Raw genomic sequence first — 26,854 nt, 5'->3', positions numbered from 1 at the left:
TTTAATTATATGCTTGTGAACCAAGAGTTCTCTTTCTAAAAATGTTATGAGTGAGCATGAACACTTGTGATTATGTGCTTAAAACATCCAATAAGAGTAGCATGGTGAAAGGAGTTTCCTGCACTGAATATATTTTTGAATCCTTATTACTTCTCGAGGTCCCCTCTCATAGACCCTTCTGTAAATTGTCTTCTAATTATACCCAACAGGATGGCAGGTTCGATGCTCTGATACCACTTTAGTATTCCACCTGGATATTTTTCCCCTATTTCTCACAATGCAACTTTCAGAAAACAACATATATCTTTTGGAAATAAAATCAACAATATATGCAGCAAATGCTCATTAAAAAATACTCAGTCCAAAACAACATTCAGATTTGCTAACGTATTAGAATAACCAACAATACAATAACATGACTAGATATGCAAATCCAATCTTAAATAGAGTTACACAGTCAGATTGGAAAACTCAAAAAGAAGTTGCAAGTATGATGGTGAATTCCATCTCAAATCCATTCCAAGCTGAACTAGGTTGATATCTAATCAACTGAGAAGAGTCTAAAGGTTTATGTCCTCAGGTTCTAGAAAACTGAAAGCCAAGCTTCCCCTGTTTCTCAAAGAGAAATCTGAAACAAACTCCAAAATCCAAGCATGGCTGCAAATGAGTTCCTCTCCCCATCTTAAGCTCACCCTGGCGACTCTTCGCATTCCTCCTTTTGTCCTTTGTCTTCTTTCCCTTTCGTCACCTAATGACCTCCTTTTCAATATTTAAATGACTTAAAAATAATCTGCCTTAAGCTCCATTTAATTCACTTCAAAATATGTATGCATTTGGCTTAATTTTTTCTAATGTCCCAAATTGAGGACATTACATTTTGGCAGTGTTTCCTGATACTTACTAACAGGGTCTACACTAACAATTTGCAGATTATTCCGACTTCCTCATCCCATATGTCTCTAACATGGATTGATAGACTCTCCTAAGCATCAGTTTTCACCCTACTTTTTTGACGCCATGGAGTAGCTACTACTGGTCTGTTTCGACAATAATTAGAATGCTAGCAGGTCTTCAAACAATCTGATTAAGTCTTTTACAACAGGGCATTCACTGACATAACTGCCTACTTGACCATGGACCGATATCACTCCAGTCTATTGGTTGTTTGTTCATAAATTTGGACTGAAAGTCAAGGCATATACTGCCACCTGAAGCTGGACTAGTCTGAAATAATAGAGATTCCTGTTGAATGTGAATGATGCTAGTGGGCCTTCAAATGATCTGATTCAGTCATCTACACCAGGTTATTCAATGAGATAACAGCCTACTTCATGTTGAACCAATGCCACTCCAATAGATTGGTCATTTGTTTATATAATTTGGGCTAAAAGTATGCGCTGACATATGAAACTGGAATGGTTTGAAATAATAGATAACTCTGTTGAACAGAAACTGTTTAAGGGCTGCAGAACAAAACAGCTAGAAAATGCAACTAGCAAAACCTCCTTCAGGCCATTCTCCAGAGTTAGATTTCTCCCCTCATTAAAACTCAAAAACTATTAACAACCCAATTGTTACCTGAAAACTACAGGGAATATGCTAACTTGACACTTCAAACTTGCAGAATCAAAAGATGGTGGCACCAACAGCAGAGGTGGTCAGCCCATTAATTCATATGACCACCAAACTGAGCCAAAAGCCCTTCGTTAACACTTGTAACTACCAATGCAGATCTAGATGCCTCCAACTAAGTTCATAAACTTCTCAAACCCATTTGCTTGACTCCAATTTTCTCTCACACCAGCTCTACAAATGCTTAACAATGGCCCTAAATGGTACGAGTCACAACTATAACAGAAAATCAAATCGCAGCTTTTTCCCCTTACAAAATAGTCAAGATTTGATCATCCATTCTAGAAAAATCTTTTTCTTCAATGCCTGAAACAACATGATCAAGACTTTTCCTTATACATCTCCAAATGTGGGCCAGGGCTTGTTCTGGCAAGATGTATGGCCCTGCAAAAGAGTCCAAAAAACTCAACACAAAACCACACAAAATCCACTACATTTTCATCATCAGGCATTGCTAAAACTTACGCTCCAGAATGCCTTGAAAATATCCACTTTTCTTGAAATCACAATTCTACGATTATGGAACAATGGTTTCTCCTAAGGGAGAAACACACCCAAACCAGCTAGGAAGGATCATTCACCACCAAAATTAGAAAGATTGAAGAGGACCGTCATCCTCAACAAGTCCTAAAACAACTTCTTTGTTCATTCCGGCATCATCTCCTTATGTGTGCAATGTTCAAATTCTGAATGAGAGAAATGAGAGTCAAAATTCTAATTTATAAAGTTTGGGAGAATTAGGGCATTTTAATATTCACATATTTTATTTTTCTCAGAGAAACCCCATAATGTTTTAAAAAAACTGAAGTCTCCTACATTTTGTAAACATCCAACTTGGGGAAAACCAACTTCTTAACATTTAAACACTAAAGTGAATAATGAAATGTCACATTATTGCATAGAGAAAATATTAAAATATTACCTACCACCTTATAGAAAACTTGCCGAGACACCAAAAATGAAAATCAGTTATGTCAGACTATAACTAATGTTGAAGGATGGTGACTGGTGCCAAAACGAGCACATACTATAAATGGCAGTGTCCTCTAAGGACTAAAGAGAGCAAACCTTCTAGGCTGGTGCAGAAACGAACACCTACTGTAAATAGAAATGGTCTCCAAGAACTAAGGAACTCTCCCAGCTCAACTTAAAAACTGGCCAATGCCATAGAATAGTATACTTGTCATAAAAATGAAGACATACAGTGTTCACAATTCTAAAGTTTTTAACACTTACGGGTCAATTTTGTGTCTATATTTGGGCCAAATCATTGCAATAGGCATAGATTCCTCACAAGACCACATAATGAAAAACATCCTTGTTCTCTCACATTTCTTTTGTTTCTATCATTTTGCTCCTATCTATGGATCAATATTATATTTTATTAATTTTTACCAACCTTCCCCAAACCTCCCCAACTTTAAAGACACTTTTTGTCATCCCTGAAATTCCTCTACATGTCCCTCTACCCAAAAACTTCATGCAATAATTCCTGTCTTTATTTTCCTCAGGTTTTGTATTGACTTATTTCTTAAGAAGAGTACTAATGGCAATATCCATTCTCTTTCCACTCAAGTAAGCAAAAAGCATGCATAACAAAACAGCATCTTAAAGATTACTTACCAGAAAAATGTTTATTTTGATTTTCGAGCAATTTTGAACCTTCAAGCTGTAAAAACAGATATCACAGAGCTCAGTGAAGCCTTCAAGTACATTTCCAAAATTTATATTTCATCTAATTTTACAAGAACTTCATTCTGAATTAAAAAAGTAATTGTATTCCTTATCTTGTTTTACATATTATAATAATGAGAAACATTAAAATGGAGTATGAAATTATAACATTCCAATGCATGATTTTTAGTCTACTCAAATCATTCAAGCACTTTATTGCATCAAACAAACATTTTTGTAATAAATTTTCCTTCTTGGTTTTGTAACTAGGTAGCTTTACAGTTTACCATTAGAAGTTGGATTCCCACATGGAATATTGAGTTTGATATTATAAAAAATAATAGCCCATTGTAAGTCTGCATAATTTCCTCCTCTAAAAATATGTAATAATCCATACTAGATTATTATGTGTCAGCACTGATTATATTCGAAGTAACCCATATTTCAGACCATAGGAATTTGAACAAATAATTGGTGAGCAATCTGATTTATTTATTCTGAGCAATATCTCCCAAACTGAGAGTTCCAAACACTAGACAATATATCAAACAATTGGTGTACTTCTCACAATTTACTGGTAACCTTTTCAGATTGACTGAATACTTTCCTCTGGAAACATACCTGTAATAATCTTAACTAGACTTCAGACTCAGCACACATTATCCTTTAATCATGATTCTGTAGACTGACATTATGTCAAACAGTTGGAATGTAACCTTGGTATTAAGCTCTGATACCACTGTAATAATCTCTGCTAGAATGGGAATAAAATTGTGTCTGGGGACCAATAAGAATTTCGTCAGACAGTTGTTACACAAACGTGTCCTCAAGCAACATTATTGTTGGATCAGCAAATAAACACATTTCTTCAAATAACACCAATATGTATCAATTGGAATTTCAGAATACAGTTCTAACTTTTATTCGAATTTAAACACCAATCCAAATAACCAAAGTTTCAGACTTATCGATGTCTATGAATATTTTGGTATTGAATAAATCATTGTCATACAAGAACCTGGACGCAAATAAGCCGTAGTCACATTAAATATTAAACACTAACATGTAATGGCAGATCAAAAACCTGGTAAACTGCAGCAAGTCGGATATGTGATTTTTTTAGTAAACACTGCTGGAGGAACTCACGCACCAGTTGAGGTTGAGGTTATCACAATAAACTCCACGTACTGTCACATCCCGTCAAGAAGCGAACCATGGCTGTTGAATAACTTATTGCTGCTGAGGTTGTTGTTACTGACGTCTGCCTTCAGGTGTTCGTCATGCCATTAGGAGGGTTGCCCACGCATCAACTTCATTCCACGAGTACCATAAACTGGTCTATGGCAGTGGCTTCACTTCTCCTTGACCTGTAGGACCTTTGAATTTATATAACCTGCAGTCCCTCAGTATTACTGCTGTGTCTTCTTCTCTTCTACAGCAGCTAAGACACGACAACCTGCACAACTTCCTCTCTTCACGTGTCTATAGATGGATACACTTTACAGCAAGTTATAGAAAGAATCAAATTCACTTTTGGAACCTTCCTTCTTTGTAAGGTCGATCTCAGGAGCAGCTGGGGGCTACATCCCACTACTCAATGCCTTAAGGATTTCATCCTTTGGCAATCCAGTCACAAATGACCATTTGGAATTTTGTATTATCATAGATTTGTTGTTTTAATCCCAATGCAGCTCCACGTTTTTATAACCTCGATATGAGGGAAGACACAAACAACTAGGCAATGTGGGATTAAAAGCCACTTTCGTCTTTAAGTCACTTAAGTGACTTTATAACTTTATAACATTAAAATATTTAAATATATCACTTAAGTCACTCAAACTTAAATCTCTTGAAATACTTGTCAGATTGCCATGCCGTCTGAAATAGAAATCTCTCCTCATAATTTCCCATGTGACCAAATACACTTTCTAAAAATAGAAAGGGTCCATCTCTTTACCCCTGTAATGTCCCCTTTTTGATAGGCACCGGCTACTTATTTTATTTTAGCCTTTATTTTCCCTAGAGGCTAAAAAAAAAGAAATAAGGGGGAAAAGATATATTAAATTAATTACTTATAAAGTTACTAAACAATGAAATATTAAAATGTAACTTTATATTTAATTGATTTAATATTAAAGTGACTAACATAATAAAATATCAAAAAGTCACTTAAAAGAATAAAGTGTTGGATTCCTCTAGAAGCTTCTTGGAGTTGCTTGTGAAATCTTTATAAGGAGCCTTTGGGGGGTCATTTACACATCTTGAGTTGTATATTCATCTATTGTGCTGAGAGCCTTAGTGCTTGCATATTTGCTTGAGGGTTTGAAGAGTGCCAATTTCGGTTGTAAGATATCAACCGTAGTTGGGAGTGGAGGAATTGGTATTCAGCCAATTCATTTGTCTTTAATTGGGAGATAATATTCAGTGATTTTTGTTCAGCCCGTGCCTCTAATTTTTGACATCAAGTCGCAAGGAGAAAGGTTTCAGTTTTCGCAGCGGATCCGAAAACGCAAAGCCGAAAAAGCAGTCCAAAAAAGCAGATCCGAAAAAGCAGTCCGAAAAAGCAGAGCCGAAAAAAGCAGAACCGAAAAAAGCAGATCCGAAAAAGCAGATCCAAAAAAGCAAATCTGAAAAAGACAAAGCCAAAAAGCATGTCATCTCAGCTACTTATTCCAGGTTCTTTTGGTATTTACATTTGGCAATTGTAGATGGATACATTTGACAAGTAATATATGTCTTTTTGTTACCAAAGTATTCAGTCATTGTAAACATTTAGGTATTGAAGGAAAATCAACTTAATTTAGCTGTTCAGTTTGTATGCCAAATGTTTGTAAAAACGTCTCATTGCATAGTCATTCATAGGATGCATGCCAACTGTTTGTGAAAATACCTCTTGGCTGTAGGTGTGCATTTTATATCAGAATTTCATGTACTTGCATTTGGAAAATAATAAAAAGAAGTTGCATATCACTTTGATTTCCAATTAGTTATTTCGCAATCATTTGTATTCATCAATATCATTGGCATTTAAAAATCATAGCAAAACAACAAACATCAACAAATTGAGGCTGCAGGGAAGTGTTTGACAAAATTCCTATGGTAGAAAAACAGGGATAAAACTTCAAATATTGTCAAGGCACTTTACAGTGGTATCAGAGCTAAAGTTCCTGCCATCCTGTACGGGTTATGAGTGAAGAGTTTCCAAATGTTCCATTCATAAATCCTTTGGATAAATTTTATAATAGGGCAAGAAAGGGCTTAAGTCCTTTAGAACTTATGGAAGAAAGCAGTACCCAGCAAATGCTTAATGCTCTTGCAAGAGGGCAACAAGAGTTGAGAGATGAAATGGCAAGAGGAAGAGAAGAACTGTCACTTATCCTTGGACAACTGGTAGATAACAGAAACAATGGAAATGATAGGAACCATAATAGGACTAATGGGCAGAATGGACACAATGGGGGTCAAGAAAACAATGACACAACTCAAAGCAATGCTAGAACAAGTAGAGCTACTCCCAGGCCTCTTATGCCTACATTTTTGAGAGAACAGGGTGCTGCAAATCACGACCAGCAAGTAAGAGAAGAGGGATATGGTGATTATTTGAGGCAGTACAACTCTCTAGGTAATGATTTCAAGGCTGCCATGTCACTAGTAGACTTTTGTGGTCTTAAATTGAGAAATAGACCAAGAAACAATCAACAGGGAGTGCAAAATCAAGACTTGCAGCGTAAAGTGGGAAAACTAACCTTACCATCATTTGATGGAAGTAACAAAGGTATAGCTAGAGCTTGGGTTCAGAAGCTTGACACATATTTGCAGCTCAACCCTATGTTGGAAATAGAGGCTATCCAATACGCCACACTCCATTTGGAAGGTGAAGCACATGAATGGTGGTACCATGGACTTGTCACCTTGGGGCATGCCAACATTACTTCATATTTGGAATTCACCCAGAAGCTCATTGACAGGTTTGATCGTAAGGATCCTGAACTCCACTTTAGGGAGTTAGCACAACTGAGGTAGACTAATTCAGTGGATGCTTGCATCACAGAGTTCCAACGATTAGCAGTTATGGTGATAGATATTTCAGAACAGCGGTTGGTTATGCTCTTCATTAAGGGATTGACAGAGCCTCTTCATGGTTGGGTTAAGGCCTTCAAACCAGATTCTCTCCAGGATGCTATCATGAAGACTAGAGACATGGAATATTCTACATCTAGCATTAGGGCTCCTAACAAGCCTTTCACATCCCATAAGGATAAGGGGAAGAAGCCATTCCAAAAAAAAAGTAATAAGGAGAACTCTGATGAAGCCTATAGACAGGAGTGTCGGCTTAAGGGGATTTGCTATCATTGCAAGGAGAAATGGTCTAGTGGACATTGTTGCCTAGGGAAAGGCAAGGCTCACTTAATTGAGGTGATATCAGATGATAAGAGCAGTTCTGAGGAAGAGGAACCTCAAAGGGAAGACAATAACGGTTCAGATGGCGAAAATATGATGAGATCATTGCTTTTATCTCCAGTGCTCCTAAGTTCAACTCTTTCAAAGTTCGTGGGGTCCTACAAGGTCATCAGATAGCAGTATTGATTGACAGTGGAGCTACTCATAACTTCATTGATGCATCATTGGTGAACAAGCGACAAATTCCTCTAGAGGATTTTGAGGGATTTAGTGTGATGATGGCTGATGGGCGTAAGATAGCTTGTACTCAGTGGATTCCACAGTTGTCTATTATGATGGACAACCACACAATTACAGATGATTTCTATGTGGTTGACTTGGGTGATATCCATGCCATACTTGGGGTCCAATGGTTGTAGTCATTAGGGAAGTACTCACAGAACTTCCAAACCATGGAACTCAAGTTCAGAGATGCTGATGGGCGTAGAGTGGTGCTTAGAGGTATGGCATCAAATGCACCTAAGATTGTTTCAGCTAGATGTATGGAGAGTATTTTCAAGCATGATGACATAGTTTGGGCAGCAGAGTGTGTGATCACTCCTAAGGAATCTATAGATTCAAGACAACGAGTCCACATTGACATCAAGGAGCTATTGGGCAAACATGACAAGGTTTTTGGTGAGATACCCCCCGGGAGGCCACCGGATAGAGGCTTCGAGCATACTATTGAGTTGGAAGAAGGGGCCAAGCTAGTGATTACTACCCCTTTCGCAATCCTAAGAAATTTAAGGATGAGATCGAGAAAGCAATCAAGGAATTGCTTGATATGGGACACATTCATCCTAGCTCCAACCCTTTCGCTTGTTCAGTGGTCCTAGTGAAGAAGAAAGATGGGACCATGAGAATGTGTATAGATTACCAAGCCCTCAATAAGAAAAAAATCAAGAATAGGTACCCGATACCCAGGATCGATGAGTTATTGGATGAGTTACATGGGGTAGTATATTTTTCAAAGATTGATCTTCAATCGAGTTACCATCAGATTAGAGTGAGGGAACAAGATGTGCACAAGACTGCTTTCTGATGCCACTATGGGCACTATGAGTTCTTGGTGATGCCATTTGGATTAACTAATACACCTACCACATTCCAATCTTGTATGAATCATATCTTCAACAAACAGTTGCGTAAGTTCCTCTTGGTATTCTTTGATGATTTGCTCATATACAGTAAAACCTGGGAAGAACACTTGCAGCAGCTTGATGAGATCCTTACCATCATGGAGGAGCAGTCCTTATACGCTAAGGCTTCGAAATGTGAGTTCGGCCTTAGAGAGATTTTTTTTTGGGGACACGTGATCAGTGCAGAGGGTGTCCAAGTGCACCAAGAGAAAATACAGGGTATTCTAGATTGGCCCACACCACGGTCACTTACAGAGCTATGGGGCTTCTTCAGACTGTGCAGTTACTACAAGCATTTTGTTAAGGGGTTCTCACAGTTGGGGGCACCTTTGACAGATTTGACCAAGAAGGGTGCATTTTGTTGGACAACAGAGGTGCAGCGAGCTTTTTATAAGCTCAAGGAGGTGATGAGCAGTTGTCTAGTGTTAGCACTTCCTGATTTCACGCAACCTTTCATTCTAGAGTGCGATGCTTCAGGGGAAGGTATTGGTGCAGTATTGATGCAGAATTGACACCCTATCGCCTTTGAGAGCTGTAAGTTGAGGGGAGCTGAGAGACTATACTCCATCTATGATAAGGAGATGCTCGCCATTATGCATGCCTTGGCGAAGTTCAGATAGTATCTAGTTGGGGGAAAATTTGTGGTGAGGACAGATCATAACAGTGTCAGATACTTCTTAGAGCAGAAGGACTTGAACGAGAGACATCAGAAGTGGGCTAGCAGGATACAGGCATATGATTTCGATATAGAGTATGTTAAGGGGAAGAAGAACATTGTTGCAGATGCCCTCTCCAGGAGGCCTTCAGCTTGCTCACTCTCAGAGATTTCGGCAAATTGAAAATCCATCTTACTGGTGGAGTATTCCAAGAATACATTTGCTTGTGAGTTGATGGATGGATTGATTTGGGATGACAGGTACAGGATAGTTGATGATGTAATTTACTACAAGGATAGGATCTACCTAGTACCGAAATCAAAATTGAAGGAGAAAATACTACAATCATGCCATGATACACCCCTAGTAGGCCATTAGGGCTACTTCAAAACTTATAGACAGATTAGAGAGAGGTTTTCATGGAAAGGCCTCAAGGATGATGTGTTGAAGCATGTGAAGGAGTGCGGGACTTGCCAACAGAATAAGTCCGAGCATACACATCCAACTGGGTTACTTCAGCCTTTGCCCATTCCTGAGCAGAAGTGGGAGAGCATTTCGATGGACTTCATCGTAGGCCTACCCAAGGTACAAGGGAGAGACGACACCTTTGTTGTGGTAGACCGGCTCACAAAATACGCACATTTCTTTGCTATTCCGACAGAGTACAGGGCTTCACAGGTGGCTGAGCTATTTTTCAGGGAAATCTTTAGATTGCATGGGCTACCTAAGAACATAGTCAACGACAGGGATAGCAGGTTTATGAGTTCTTTTTGGAAAGAGCTGTTTAGATTGACAGGTACTGAGTTGACACCCAGTACCAGTTATCACCCTCAAATTGATGGACAAACAAAAATTGTTAATAAGTGGGTTGAGGGGTACTTGCGTAATTATGTGGCAGGACAACAGTGGGCTTGGATCAGGTGGTTGCATTTAGGAGAGTATTGTTACAATACCACACACCATATGTCCATTGGAATGAGTCCTTTCAGAGCCTTGTACGGGTATGATGCACCTGGATTCATGGAGATGGCTTTTGGTGAGAGTAGGGCACCTAAAGCAAAAGATTGGATTCAGGAAAGCCAAGATATATTGAAGGCACTCAAGGATAATCTAGTAATGGCACAGAATCAGCAAAAGACTTATGCAGATAAACACAAGGTTGAGCGCAGCTTTGAGATTGGTGATATGGTATATCTACGATTGCAGCCCTATAAACAGTCCTCTCTTAAAAAGAGTGGAGCAGAGAAACTAAGACCAAGGTTCTACGGTTCATACAGGGTTACCAAGAGGATTGGGGAGGTAGCATATGAGTTAGAGCTGCCTGCGAGCAACAAGATTCATAATGTATTTCATGTTTCATGGCTCAAGAAGGCATTAGGTCAGCAGGTTATCTCTTCCACAGATCTTCCACCACTTGATGAGGAGGGACATTTGGTCTTGGTGCCTGAAGAGATCATTGATGTCAGAGAGAGGAAATTGCAGAACAGAGTGATTAAGGAGTACTTGGTGAGATGGAAGGATCTGCCTGCAGAGGACGCCACATGGGAGAATGAGCAGATTTTACAGCACCCGAGTTTGCAATTGCTTGAGGACAAGCAATTTCGGGAAGGGAGGACTGTAATGTCCCCTTTTTGATAGGCACCAGCTACTTATTTTATTTTAGCCTTTATTTTCCCTGGAGGCTAAAAAGGAAGAAATAAGGGGAAAAAGATATATTAAATTAATTACTTATAAGGTTACTAAACAATGAAATATTAAAAAGTAACTTTATATTTAATTGATTTAATATTAAAGTGACTAACATAATAAAATATCAAAAAGTCACTTAAAAGAATAAAGTGTTGGATTCCTCTAAAAGCTTCTTGGAGTTGTTTGTGAAATCTTTATAAGGAGCCTTTGGAGGGTCATTTTACACATCTTGAGCTACATATTCATCTATTGTGCTGAGAGCCTTAGTGCTTGCATACTTGCTTGAGGGTTTGAAGACTCTAAGCTGCCAATTTTGGTTGTGAGATATCAACCCTAGTTGGGAGTGGAGGAATTGGTATTCAACTAATTCATTTGTGTTTAATTGGGAGATAATATTCAATGATTTTTGTTTAGCCGGTGCATCTAATTTTTGACATCACTTGGCAAGGAGAAAGGTTTCAGTTTTCATAGCGGATCCGAAAAAGCAAAGCGAAAAAGCAAAGCCGAAAAAACAGTCCGAAAAAGAAAATCCGAAAAAGAAATCCGAAAAAGCAAATCCGAAAAAAGCAAAGCCAAAAAGCATTGCATCTCAGCTACTTATTCCAGGTTCTTTTGGTATTTACATTTGGCAATTGTAGATGGATACATTTGACAAGTAATATATGTCTTTTTTTTACCAAAGTATTCAGTCATTGTAAACATTTAAGTATTGAAGGAAAATCAACTTAATTCAGTTGTTCAGTTTGTATGTCAAATGTTTGTAAAAACGTCTCATTGCATCGTCATTCATAGGATGCATGCCAAGTGTTTGTGAAAATACCTCTTGGCTGTAGGTGTGCATTTTACATCAGAATTTCATGTACTTGCATTTGAAAAATAATAAAAAGAAGTTGCATATCACTTTGATTTCCAATTAGTTATTTCGCAATCATTTGTATTCATCAATATCATTGGCATTTAAAAATCATAGCAAAACAACAAACATCAACAAATTGAGGCTGCAAGAGAAGTGTTTGACAAAATTCCTAAGGTAGAAAAACAGGGATAAAACTTCAAAAATTGTCAAGGCACTTTAAAACCCCTGACTTACTATACATAGTATGGCAAATGGAGTCCAAATGACATCGAATGAAGGCCAAGTCCATCAATTGCTGAATGTTGGAGATGAACCAATCCTCAGAAGACCCTCTAACCATCCTCATTAGCCTACGGGGATCCAATATTAGGCTAATCCCTGAAATGATGATGCTGGCAACCAATGGGGACATTACAAAATATACTGAAAAACAATAAATGTTTGAAGATGTTTACAACAAATTATCCAATTTTTATAACTGAAGAAGATCATTGATCATATACACAATAGCAGCTACTACACCGAAGGACACAATTAACCTCCAAAACAGAAGAGCTTTGCAAGAAACCAATGTAGCTATAAAACATAAATTTAAACAAAGTTTTGTATTGATAAATCAACCTCTATAAATTATAGTGCTCCATGGAGTTTTGTAACTAGGCAGTTTTACCATTAGAAGTTGGGTTTTTACATGGAATATAGTATTTGATATTAGAAAAATTAAGAGCCCATGGTAAGTTTTCATAATTTCCACCTACTCAAAAATATATTGAAAAACAATAAATGTTTGAAAACAAAAGTTTACAACAATTCTCCATTTTTTTAACTGAAGAAGACTGTTGATGGTATAGACACAATAGAAGCTACTACACCGTTGCTGTTGCAGTAGAGAATAACTTATGTGAATTCCTTAATGATTCCTTTCATCGGACCAGTAGATAGGTTTCCATGTCATGTTTCTTTTTATGATAATTGATCATTAATAATCCAATCTTTATCTTTAGATGCGATCAGTCCTAGCTAATACTTGGTCTCCATTATTGGCAATCTACTCTGTTATTTCTGATATCGATCAAGTTGCTGGGTTTGATTAGCAAATCAATTAAGTGAATTGATATCATTTAAACTTTATTTCACCATCTCGAATTCTTCATAATAAGATGGCTATGATTATGGTATTCTCATGGAAGATATATTGGTTGTAACCAGTCCTGACTCACATGCTTGCGTCAACTGTCATAGTTGATTCCTTTGCATATCTTTTGATAGTAGTTGGTATGATCGCATTCCTCTTCCGCTCGCTAGGGGTCAACAAAGTCAAAAGACTCTACTAAAATAATATTTGTAATTGTTTTATTTTCTTATTTAATATTTGATTTATATTATATTTTGTGTTTTGTTATTTATATATGTAGGACATATTTTAATAATATATTTTATTGTATGAATTTACATTATTAAATTAATTATTATTATATAATTAATATTAGATCTATGTAAATTTGAGTTGTTATTATTATTGTGTTATTTTAATATTCTTATATTCGTATTTATTATTTTTCTAGTACATATCTCATAGCTAATTTGTAAATATATTATATTTTTATTCATTTATTTGATTGTATATTTTATTATTATATTTGTTCTTGCATATTTATTTATTGAATTTGATATTTGAGATAGGGGACATCACACCTTCAATCAAACAACCTAAGCTAAGAGGAGATGATTCACCAATTCAAAGCTTTGTTGGACAAGCTTGGAATTTGTCAAGTGATATCCACAGAGTTCTGCCTTTTCTAGTTAGAACTCTGTGTCATCACCTACTACCAACACGATGCACCGTGTTCCTTTCATTGTTGGCAGGAAAATGAGAAGTCAAAGTCCTAGACATAGGGCTCGAAAAATCCCCATGATGGGACACACCGTTTGGGTGAAGCATGAGGGGCTCTTTCAACTCAGAAGAGAATTGGGCAAGGAGCAGAGATGACTCTGGAAATGGGGAAGCTTGACCTGTACACCAAATAAAAATATATTGCTTTCTTTTGGAAAAAAAATGCTTATGATATACATTTAAATGACGAAAGAATTTTAACGATTTTGTAAACTTTTTAAAAGTATATAGTCACTAATAATAATATAATATATGAATTTTGGTTCAAATATCTCGGTGCATACATACATTTCTCTTGTCATTTGTTTTTTGAAGTGCTTTAGTTCTTTATGTCTTAGAATTTTCTTTAAATCTTGACCATAGAGAATTAAAATATTATAGCATAGGACTTTATTATCGCACACAAAACGATTATAAAGTAGATAGAACCTTTTTTAGAATGCATAAAAATGGGGAGACCCTGTTGCATTAATATGTTTGCTCTTAACAAACAAAAGGGGGTTAGCACAGTAACAAAACTAAAACCATTGTTAATATAGGGGCAATTATGACCAGCGATGAAAATCATGAAGGACCTACTACAACTAACAAGGGATTGCCGACTATAAATAGGACACCAAAAACATGTCCTTGTGTGGTAGCACTTATTGAAACGAAACACATAACATGCGAAGTGAAAAAACCTAACTATTTGCACTAACTGGAACTAACTTTTTACGAAAAGCCATTACCTAGGCTTGGGGAGTAGCCACCCTTGTGGCCTAATTGTTTCCTTTTAATTAACGACTCCAATGATTTTGTGGCAAAAGAAGCGAACAAGCTTATTTCCCTTCTTGGGTGTGATATGTTAGAGGCGATGAAATCATGATTCAACTTGGGTACTTCCTCTCATGTCATGGGAGATGATGTCTAAGTTTCTTTAATAAGACCCTCTTCATAATCTATTGTGAGCATGACCTTGACGGACTAACAAGTGAGGGTTCTAAAAAATACCTAATTGGACACCCATGAACCTTTCTCAAATGAGTTTTCATAGGAGATGTGTCAATGTATTTCGAGGACTCGACAATAAGTGATTATGTTTCATGAGATGTAGGGGTTAACTCCATCCAAGAGGTCAGAGTGCTCTCATCAATTGAAATGTAAAACACTTCCATCCCATCCAAGTACCACATGTTGTTGTCCCCTGCTTCTCAATTGTTGGATGGCTCGGGTAGTGCTTCCTAAATGACACTTCTTTGAAAGGTGTTTCTACATTCTTTGAGGCCTTCAAAGTGGAAACCTCGTTGTTTTCAACAATACAAGAGATCTCAAAAAAGAGTTAACTCAAACAATCAACCTTTGGGATATCAAGGGGAGGCTATCCTTGTGTCAGTAGTAGGTCTTGCTGACCATGCTCATTGCTTTTCTTTGAGCGACATACCACCAGGCCGCCCTCAAACAATGAAATTGTATCTGACATCAAGACTAGATGGATAACTTAGAAAACTCGCTCCAAACAAGTTCATCTCCTGTCGGACATGAAACTTTTGGAATCTCTTTGTACATGTTATGATTCTCCATTTCAGGCTCTTCTACTGAATATGAATCCTCATAAGAAGCCTCTAGCATAGCCAAAAGATGCTAGAGAGCTCTCTGTTTTTGTTTAAGCTTAGTAATCCTTTGCTCTTGTTGAAGATTGAGCAACATATCCCGAGCACTAGGAACTAGATCCATATGACTAGGTTGGGTAGCAACTTAATTAGCATGGTTGTAGTAATTTGGGGCCATATCCGAATTGGACCTCAACCACTACTTGTGTGCACTTGCTTGGTGCATTCAAGCTGAAGATCTCCAAGCATGCATTGACTTTGGTGATTGTGTTTGGTTTGGTCCTACCGGGCGTACTATGAAAAACGTTGATCCCCTGATTTGGCTCTCGTCTCTTCACAAGGGAAATTCAGAAGTGTTGCAGTGATGGGAATGGGTGAGCTTGTGCAACATGATCTCCAAGATTTTAGAAGACAACTCTTTGTAGATGCTGCTCAAAGAAAAAGGGAAACAACCACCTTCAGTCAAATAGCCTAAGCTAAGGGGAGGCAATTCGCTAATTCAAATCTTTGTTGGATGACCTTAGAATTTGCCAAATGGTATCTATAGGGCTCTGCACTTACCAATCAAAACTTTGTGTCGTCATCCACCTTTGACATGGTCCACCGCATTCCCTTCATTGTTGGCAAAAGAATGAGAAGCCAAAGTCCTAGACATAGGGCTCACACATTTATATCATGCCATGGGAGGCATCTTAAAAGGTTTGAATTAAGGCACATCTTTTCTAAAGTAAGTACAAGTCTTTGCAACCAATGTCATAGTATTCGACACTATTCCGAGGTAGACAAAAATAGTTCAAATAAGGGTTGTAAGAAAAGAGCTCACCTCTTGAGACTTGCATCCTAGGAGAGTAGGTTGTAGGTGATGCAATTCATCCTTTTTTAATAACTAAGCTAAAATCAAATATATACATCCACATAAACTAACTCAAACAAACCCACGAGAGTTCAACACATGGAAAATTGACTGAATATAAGGAAAAGGCACCGTGTACACAATACCTATGATTTATTAAGAACAAACATGACAAGGTGAAAGAGAATATCCAGAAAGAAAATGCTACAACACACACCCTTGGACTACAAGCCATAGGGTCTTGTTCTCAGGAAAAGAACTCTACATATAGTACAGTAGATTTCCTCGCTCACAAAGTCCAATATTTCCAAGCCCTTTTAAAATACTAGTCATCGGGCTTTATTGAACAACCCTCAATCAAGATGACCTAAGAATGATTACAATTAGTCACAATCAATCAACATGCAGAGAAATCTGACATGGATTGCTCAATTTCTCGTACTACGAGAAAATGCTTGAATCTCATCATCCATCGTAATGTGACTACCAGCTAGGCTCCAACTGCAAAGGCATGACAACCTAATTAGAGTTTCCATGATTGTACCAGCAAATCCAAGCACTTAAAAGTGAACAACTATCTAGAAAAGTTGTTAGTCATGAGGCTTTGTCTAGAAGAGAACATACCCAGAATGCATCAGGTGGGCCTTATGGAAACAAGGGAGTTTGAAGGGACACATGGCAACTAGTTGGAGCTTGAGGCAAGTGCATCTTCCATGGGATGGTAAAGAACTCTAATGGGCCGATGCCTGTCAGCCAAAATCAACACTGCTTTGAAGATGCAATCACTCTTGTACGACCAAGACCAAAGGTGAAATCGTGGACTACTCTGAAGTTGTATATAGGGATCTACAATCTTCATGACTCCTAGGCCCCCACCACTTACATAACAAGCAATGGCCTCTGCACAGACAATTGCCTTGGACTCAGTGGTAAAGGAGCTAGAGCACATCGTATCCTTCATGAGGGTAGCGTGCCCAGTGGCCTTTACAGTTTGTATTGAGGAGCACGGATGGCCAAGTGTAGAGACTTCGCAGATGCGCTAGGATTGGGCCACTACAAGAGGGACAAATATGTAGAGCCGCATAGAGGCTTTGACTGAGGAGATAGTTCAAATACACAGGAAAGGTTATTATACCCTTCGAAGGAGCTAGGAAGACCAGGCAGCCGCAGAGAGGGCTCGGGAAGAGTCAGTTGCCAGGGTAGCAATGATGAAGGCAAAACTGGTTGCAAAGAAGGCAGTTTGGGAGTCGGAGAGAGTATCCTGGGAATTTGAGAGGACAACATTTTTGGCCCAGCAGAGTCAACTACAGCGGGTGGCAACAGAGAAGGAGCAAGTAGCAGCAGAGAAGGAGAGGGAGCTTGGAGAGATTGCTGAAATGATGCAATCAGCCTTGGAGATTCAGATGGAGGCTGAAGCAGATTTGAAAGTACGAACAGGACAAGTGTAGGAGCTACAAGCAAAGGTATACGAACTTAGAGCATGGACATTGACTACACTAGGGATGTGTCCTTCTTCCTAGTTGTGAACTTTGATGTAACTAAGGGATTAAGTTGTTGAGTCATATTTTTGAGTTTGTTTTCTCTATTTTGTTGTCCGGAGATGACTTTACTTTTTGGGGGGGATGATGTTGTCGACAAAATCTATATTGTAGCCAATGGGTAGAATTGCATCCGAAAGGGCACGTGACAGTTGAGTCACCCCTTTGGGAAAGTATATGTACATCGTCTGAATGGACTATTAGGACATCATTATCATTGTAAGTGTTGTACTTGGGAGTTACATATTGCATATTTGAATAAAGCATTTGTTCTGTGTTATATCTTAATCTACTAAATGCAATAAGCATCCTTTTACCTTGTACAGTAAACACAAGCCAAAGTTGTTTTTGACCAATTTAGTACAAACAAACGAAATAAGCCCATCCATTGCACTTTCAACACTGCATCATCGTTCTCCCCTTTACATCGTACTAAATTTTGCTCCACGTGCCACCAATTATTATTATTATTATAATAGTGGTTATTCTTTTTTGTCACCTATTGTTGCAATATCTATCAAGTGATGCACTAGAGTTGCCAAGTGGTTTTTGTTAGAGTAATTATTTGTTCGCACTTATTAATTAAATCACTTTGATTTAATTAATTAAGTTGCCTATTACTCTAGTTGCTTAAGCTATCTTGTAGGTGCATATAATTAATATTTTATTAATTATACTGTGCAACCTAGCTTTTTTAGGCTTTAGGTTACCCTTTTCGGGTTTTGATCTCCTTTATAAAGATTGATCTCTTTGTATTTTTTCATTGTGGAGATCCGTTGAATAATATTTTCTTCGTCTGAGTTTTTCAAATCAAACCCTTGCCTCTTCTTGTCTTTTTCTTCTCCGTGACAGGGTTTCTACATGTAGGTTTTCTTGGGCTTCGTGGATTTGTTGTGCGCTTTTGCTCAAATCCTATAGTTTTGGTGGTCTAGGGAGTGTGGCTACCTATTCCCCTTGTATAAAGAGCACTTGCGTGTCTTGATTTCTAGTTGTATAGGCAATCCTTGATGAAATGTCCCATTACTTGATAGAAGTCACAAAAGTTTCTTCGAATGGGTCATTTTTGTGTGACCTACCTTATAGTTGTTGCACCACACTTTTTTTTTCTTTGGGGCCTTCTTTCTAAACTTTAACTTCATCGTTTGTAACTATGTACCATGTCTTGTTGGAGGACTTGTACAGTTGTTGATTCACCGTCACTACTATTGTCATCTACACTATCATTACTCATTTTCACTTTCCTCACAATGTTTTGTATTAGCTTTCAATGTCCATCCCCCATTTGTAAGAATCAACATATGAGGGTGAGTGTACTACTCTCACGTCTTTATTTGTGAAGGGAAATATTCAATGAACAAACATTTCTTAAAACCATTAGTAGGTTGGTTCTCCATCTTGCCCAACAACTCCTTGAGCCTGTAATTGTAAGCTAGTATTTTTTATTTTTTCCTTGTTTGGTGTGATAAATTTTAGCCACAATTTCATTTTCATCTCCCAGAGTTTAAATTACTCCTGGAATGCTCTCTTTAGGTTTCCCCGAGATCCTTTATGTTCATCATCTAGGTCTAATAACTATTTGATGGTGATTCCCCACAACATGATAGGAAACAACCTCAATCAATAATCCCTATCATCTTGACTACTTACCAACCATATGGTATCACATGTCTTATTGTGTCACGGAAGATCCTCCAATCCATTCCTTGTGAACTAGTTTCTATCTATCAATACTAGAACTCACCACAGATCACCCTTGTTCTAAACCAATATGTACTATGTACCAAGGACCTAACTAGATTGTTTTTCTCTTTCTCACATTTTAATGCTTCTACACTCTTAGCCATGTGCGAGCCCTCTATGCATCCACCAACAACATCCTTTGTACCTTGGTTAAATTCCTTGTTCTTGAATTGCCTCCACAGGGTCCTTCGTGTAAGCCCCTCTAGTCTTGGTTCTTCTATTATATGAAAGTTCTCAATGTGGTGCCATTCGTTCTCAAATATCTAGGAAAACACATAATCAAGGTTTCTTCCTTCATTGTCTTAGTTACATATTGAGTGTATTGATGTGATACTCTTCGTGGAGTCAATCTTGGAGTTTTCTTTGTTTGACACTACTTTTATGGATGGATAGTTTATTTAGTTAGCAAGATCTTCTACTTCATCAATGAGTGGTAGGTTTTTTGCGATTTCTTCCCACTTAAATCATGTGTATCAAGTTGTGTTCTTTGTCAAAAGGCTTCCATCATGTGTATCAAGTTATGCTTTTACTTCTTGGTGCACTTTGAGATTCTTTGACAATTCTCTATAAATGTCACCGCCTTTGACTTTTATCCTTGATTTGGAAAGATCATCTCACTGATACATATCCCTCTTCTCGAGTACGCACAATACGTATTTTTTCTTTGTTTGGCAAAGGGGACATTAATTGTCGAAGTTGCAATATCTACTTATGTCACGTTCATCCTCCCCCCTCTAGTTCCCTTCCTCAAACAGATGTAGTATTTATTGCCAACATTATTTTCAATCTCTATCTTCCTGACTGTCGTGAAGAGTTGTTAGGTTATGTGCAAGCAACCCTAGCAGCCTTAGAAGGAGACACTCAACTTTGTTGTTCACACTTAACCCCTCTTGGATATCACTCACAGGGTCTCCTTGGTGGAAAGCCTCACTTCACAAGTATACAAGATCTTGTGTCAGATCGTCCTCTAGTATTTTTTTTCTTCAAATTCAAAGAATTCTAGTTGTTCATAGGGTTGTCCCGTTACACTTCCATATTGTTTGGCATCATTCTTCTCCAAGGTTTAGGTCTCTAGGCTCCATACAAAAACAATGGCAAAATATTTACTCCCAATGGAAACAAGTTTGACCACACAAAGAAAATAGTAATAGAATTATACCATACATCTTTGCAACACAAATAACAAACAACATAATATGACCAAAAAGATGTTTGTTCAAGAATGTAATGTGTACAATGAAACAATGCTATCTTCCAAGACAATAATGAAGTTCATATATAGTACCTGGTGATTGGTTAAAATTACCAACCATCAACAACCACCAACAACTACTCAGAAAAAAATGCCTTTACACTACCAGCTAACCATTACTTAATTAACATATTTATTTCTAAACTTGGCAAGAGTGCTGATTACATGCACCTTGTTGTATGGTGTTAGCTACCCGCAACGATTTTTGTGATATCATGCATACCAATATACACTAATATTTGTCCAAAAAAAATACCAATTCAATATAGTTTAATGAAGTATATCACCTACTAAAAGCTTGTCAATCTACAAGCAATTTGTAATGTCCCCTTCTAGATTAAGCCAAATATTTCTACATTATACTATTGATTATAAACCTTGCAATCACACAGGGAACACAATTGCATACATACATCTATATAGACTAATAATATTAGTTAGCTTAATATATATGAACGTTAAGTGCAATGGATAGAGTCATGATAAGTATGGCCAAGCCAACCCCATACTAAGCCCAAGAGTGGAATTTTAGCCCCCTTGGCCTTTGTGGCAGGATTTTGAGATCCACACAAGGTGGCCTACTTAGTGGGATGCTTGCGTTGCTTACTATCCATGCTTCATCCCTTATGGTTGATTAGCCCATCATAGTAGGAATAGTAAGGACATTGTAGCGGGGTCCTCAGTTTGTCCATTCTAAGTCCAAGAGTGAGACTTTGACCCTCTTGGCCTTGGTGGTTATACTTTAACATCCACCAAGGTGGCCTACTTAGATGGAACCCTTATACCTTCTTACCTACATCTCCAATAGTTAATTAGCTCATCATAGTAGGAACAGCAGGAAGATCGTGGTGGGGTCCTCAACCTATCCAATCTAAGCCCAGGAGCAGGACTTTGATCCTCTTGGCTATAGTGGTAGAACTTCGACATCCACCAAGGTAACCTACTTAGTTGGAAGACTGATACCCTCTTACCTACACCTTCTCCCTCTTGTCCATGATGAGGTTTAACATTGGCTTACTACTTAAATCTATTAAAGATAAACATACAAATTAACAGGGCTGTGATCATACTTATAATTCAGATGTTTATATATAGATATTAGATCATAAAAGAGTTCCATATCCCTATTACAAATCAGCATATAACTTACAGAAGCTTGCCAGCAATATGATAAGATTCATTTCCTTTGATCAGCATCAATCATAATAGTTCTCATCCTCCAATAAATATCCATTACAACTAAATGATTTCTGATTTCTTATCTATTAACTTTCAATTTAGTCACTTGGCAATGTAGTTTCAATTTATTAACTTTGTTTATTTGTTCGTAAAATGATCATTGTTGTCTTTCTCAATTTTTGTCTCTTTTGGAGACTTCATTAAATTGTAATTATATTTTATTATTATTAATTTTTGTCTTTCAATATTACTATTTATTTGTTAAATTCTCTTCCAAAAAGAGGACATCACACACTTGTGGGTTGTTACTAACATTTCTTAGAAGTGGATGTATTAACCTTATGCTGGTTACAATTGCAATGATTTCTTAATCATGGATTAATCTATACATGACATATTGTCAAGCTTTGTTACACATTTAACAAGCTTTGGGTTTTAGTGACATCTTGTACTAACATTTCTGAGAAGCGGTTGCACTAGCCTTTTGGTTGTTACAATTACAATGCCTTTGTAACTGATGGTTGTTGATCTATACATGACTCATGGTGGGGCTTTCTTACAGACTATTAGCTCCTTCCCTTGATGTGTTAAATAAGTTTGATAATCTCACTTTGACAACAACCAGGAGTCGAGAAAGATTTGAAGCATTACACCCACAAAAAGATATTCCCACTCTGAAACAAGCTTCATGATTTATAATAATTTCACATTTATAGCATCCTCAGGGAAGGTCAATAGGAATCTTTCCAACAAGTTACATGAGCTTCATTGCTACAGAAGTAAGCTGTAGTGTGCATGTCCTGAAGTAGTAGTGCTAAAAATGTTATCTCCATAAAATTGGTTGGAGGTGGTCATCATGCTTTTTGAGTACACATGCCATGCAGTTGTTACAATTAAAATGCTCTCAGGCACATCCTTTTGGTGGAATTGCATTCCACAATATTAGTTCTTCTCATGGTTATGAAACATTCCAGTGACCTAAAACTTGCTAATCTACAAGCGAGGTGTAGGATGGAAATCCAAGTTAATGATCTCTTATGCTCCAATAATATAACCTAGATGTTAAGTCCCCACATTTTGTTGTTATTGTCATTGCAATTTTTTCTCGATAACTAGCTGTTCATTTACACATGGCATATCCTTATAGTGGGATTCCATTTCATTTTAATAGTCCCTCCTGTTAAGATTATAGTCTCATTCGAATTGAAGTTTTCCAGACTATTATTATGATATTAATATATTTATATATATCTGTACTTGTGAAATTATATATATATATATATATATATATATATATAATATTATTTGATCTTCACAAATATACATACATATATATGTGTGTGTGTGTGTGGATCGAATTAATTATATTAATATTGACAAAATGCTGATGGATTGCATCATTACTGGTTGTATCTATTAAAGGACTAACATATAGGCAAATATTTGAATGTATAAAGTCAAGCCCACGTAGGGCCATGACTCTCCATGGCATATGCCACGGGAGAGTCATGTCCCTCCGTGGACATTGACTCTCCTTGTATACATATAATGAATGCTATCGGTGACTGCTAAATAATCAACATCAATATCAAGGGCATAACGGTTACCAGCAGTCACCCGATACAGCCTATCACCATTACATCATATTCTGATTTGAATATTGAATAAATTCAGTCACTTCTGATATATTTAAAAGCATTGATTTTCTCTATAAAGATCCGATTTCTTTAACATGGTATCAGAGCTAAGTTAGAGGAAAATCATTGGAATCAAATCAAAATAAGATTTTCTCTCATCATATCAGTCAAAGTAAATTAAGACTAAGATGGTGAACGGGATCAAATTAGAAGATAGATTAGAAGGGGCTGGAAACTTCTCTTCATGGAAAATATGGATTACAGCCTTACTTGAAGAACTTGAGCTAAAATCCTTTATAGAAAAAAATCTAAAGATGCCTGAAGAAGAACCTGAAAGGACAACTTGTAACAGACGTAACAGAAAAACCAAGAAGATTATAATCGATGCCATTAGAGATCATATTATCCCTTCAATAGCAAGACTGAAAACAGCCTATGAAGTATTTAAAACTATAAAAGATACATTTGACATAAACAATGCAAGCAACATAATTACACTAAAGCAGCAACTCATGAATATAAAAGTAAACAAAGAAGAGACAATAACGACTTATTTCTTAAAAATTTACGAAATAAAGGATCAACTTGCCACCATTGGAAACAATGTAGACAACTAGGAACTTACACTAATTGCTCTAAGAGGAATACCTATATCATGGGAATCATTCATCCAATGTGTAAGCCGCCCTTCACTTCCAAAATTTGACCAACTACAGAACGAATGCACTCAAGAGAAGCCGCCGATAATATCAAGAGGAATCTGCACACATAAGGAGGGAGAGATCCAAGAACTACATACGAACTCTAGAAACAAGGAAAGAAGAGGAAGTTCAAACCAAAGAGATGAAATAATTCTCAAAATCACAAGGAAAGAGATTCATCCAAAGTATAGTGCTATCGATGTGATAAGTTTGGTCCCATTTGAAGATTTTGTCCAGAAAGGAAGGAAAATCAAGCTACCCTAGCTAAATCTCATGAAGTGGGAAATTCTCTTATTCTATTTAGCCTTGTCAAATGAATTAAACATGAGAAATAATACTTGGATAATAGATAGCGGAGTTTCAAGACATATAACTGGATTCATAAATCAGTTTGAAACATTCAAAGAGTATTGCACAGAAGAAGTCACCACTGGAGATAATTCTACTTATCCAGAAAAAGGAATTGGGACTTGCTCCTTACAAATAAAAGCAGGAGAAATTCTTCAATTAAAAGATGTGCTATTTGTAACAGGGATAAAAAGAAACCTAATTTCCATTTCCGGTCTAGCCGACCAAGGATACCGTGTCACCTTCAATGAGGATAAGGTGTTACTATGGCCTAAAAACTCCAACATAAAGAACGCCATTAGTATAGGATCAAGAGATGGAAGCCTGTACAAATTATGTTTTAAAGCAAAACAACAAGCACTAAATCATGAAGTCCATAACTCAAATGACCTTTGGCATAGAAGATTAGGGAACCTTAGCTTTAGTGCTCTTCCTACCATAGGGAAAATCACTACAGGCATACCTTATCTCAAATCTGATCACATTAGTATTTGTAAAGGGTGTGCACTAGGAAAAAATAAGAAAGCATATTTTTCTTTAAGTAAACACAAGTCAAAAATTGTACTAGAACTTGGTCACACTAATTTGTGTGGACCCATGTCAACACCCTCACAAGGGGGATTGTTGTACTATGTGACTTTCATTGATGATTACTCTAGAAAAATGTGGATATACTTTCTAAAACTTAAAGAATCTAATGAAGTTTTACAAAAGTTCAAAGAATTTAAAGCCCTGGTGGAAGATCACACTGGAAAGAAAATAAAAACATTAAGATTGGATAATGGCGGTGAATACACATCCAACATCTTCAAAGAATTATATATTTCTATTTCGATTAAGAGGGGGACTACAATACCTTATAACCCTCAACAAAATGGGGTTGCAAAAAGAAAAAAGAAAACTATTATAGAAGCAACAAAAAGCATGATTCATGATCGAATCTCTCTATGTCTTTTTGGGCCGATGCAACAAGTACAACAGTATACACTCAAAATAGAAGCCCTCATTTAACATTAGAAAATATAACTCCCAAAGAAGCCTTCACAGGGAACAAACTAGGTCTTAGTCATCTAAGAATTTTTCAATTGTCCAATCTACATTCACATTCCCAAAGAGAAAAGGTCTAAATTATAACCTCCTGGAAAGAAAGGCATATTCGTTGGCTACATTGAAATAACTAAGGGATACTTAATATATATTCCAGGACAAAAGTCTATTGAAATCAGTAGGGATGTTAAGTTTGACGAAGATATCGCTTTCAAAACATCCTTAAACAAAGAAGATGAGGAAATTGAGGATCAGAGGGAATTCATCATAGATGATTATCACACTAAGAATTAGAGGGAGAAAACAATAGAAGATAATTCAACTGGAAATCTAAGGGAGAGTTTTTCCGAAGATAGAGATACACCTGCATCTAATGCTAAGAACGATGAAGTTTTAAATCACAAGAAAAGACCACTATGGGGAAGGGAAATGATCGAAGAGAATAATGTGGAACCAAAAGAGGTTTCTAGAGAAAATGACAAAAATCACAAAAACAAAACCAACTAATGTTGAGGAGGCTTTAAAATGTCAAGCATGGAAAGATGCAATGTTAGATGAATATCAATCCATTCTAAAAAATGATGTCTGGGATATTGTTCCTAGACCTAAAGACAAATCAGTTGTATCTTCAAAATGGTTGTTTAAGATCAAGTATGCACCTGACGGAAGCATTGACAAACACAAAGTCAGATTTGTTGCAAGGGGTTTTTCTCAAAAAATTGGAATTGATTATGAAGAAACATTCGCTCCAGTTGCATGTTACACTTCAGTAAGAACGATAATTGCCATTGTTGCATCCAAAGGATGGAAAATACATCAAATGGATGTAAAGACAGCCTTCTTGAATGACATCATTGAAGAGGAGGTATATATAGAACAACCTAAAGGGTTCACCACACATGACAGGAAGCTTTATGTATGCAAACTAAAGAAAGCTCTCTATGATCTTAAGCAAGCTCCTAGGGCTTGGTATGAGAGGATATA

General features: G+C 37.0%; 1 protein-coding gene and 1 pseudogene across 1 annotated transcript in view; one reads left to right on the top strand and one right to left on the bottom strand.

Moving 5' to 3' along the window:
- The window catches only part of LOC149572888 (DUF1997 family protein, putative (DUF1997)), a 145,477-nt gene that overhangs the window by 13,443 nt on the left and 105,180 nt on the right, over positions 1-26,854 (bottom strand). Inside the window, exon 5 of the mRNA XM_089813993.1 lies at positions 3,256-3,301. Within this exon, the coding sequence (XP_089670119.1) occupies positions 3,256-3,301 (46 nt within the window). The remainder of the gene's footprint in view (positions 1-3,255; positions 3,302-26,854) is intronic.
- LOC149572890 (nodulin homeobox-like) overlaps positions 17,634-26,854 on the top strand; it is a 36,030-nt pseudogene continuing 26,809 nt past the window's right edge.

Source organism: Cupressus sempervirens, chromosome 2 (assembly GCF_028749045.1).
Source record: "Cupressus sempervirens isolate cs-2001-9-10 chromosome 2, ASM2874904v1, whole genome shotgun sequence".
Lineage (NCBI taxonomy): Eukaryota > Viridiplantae > Streptophyta > Pinopsida > Cupressales > Cupressaceae > Cupressus > Cupressus sempervirens.
Note: the sequence above shows the minus strand (reverse complement) of the source record. Positions and strands in the feature narration are given on the sequence as shown.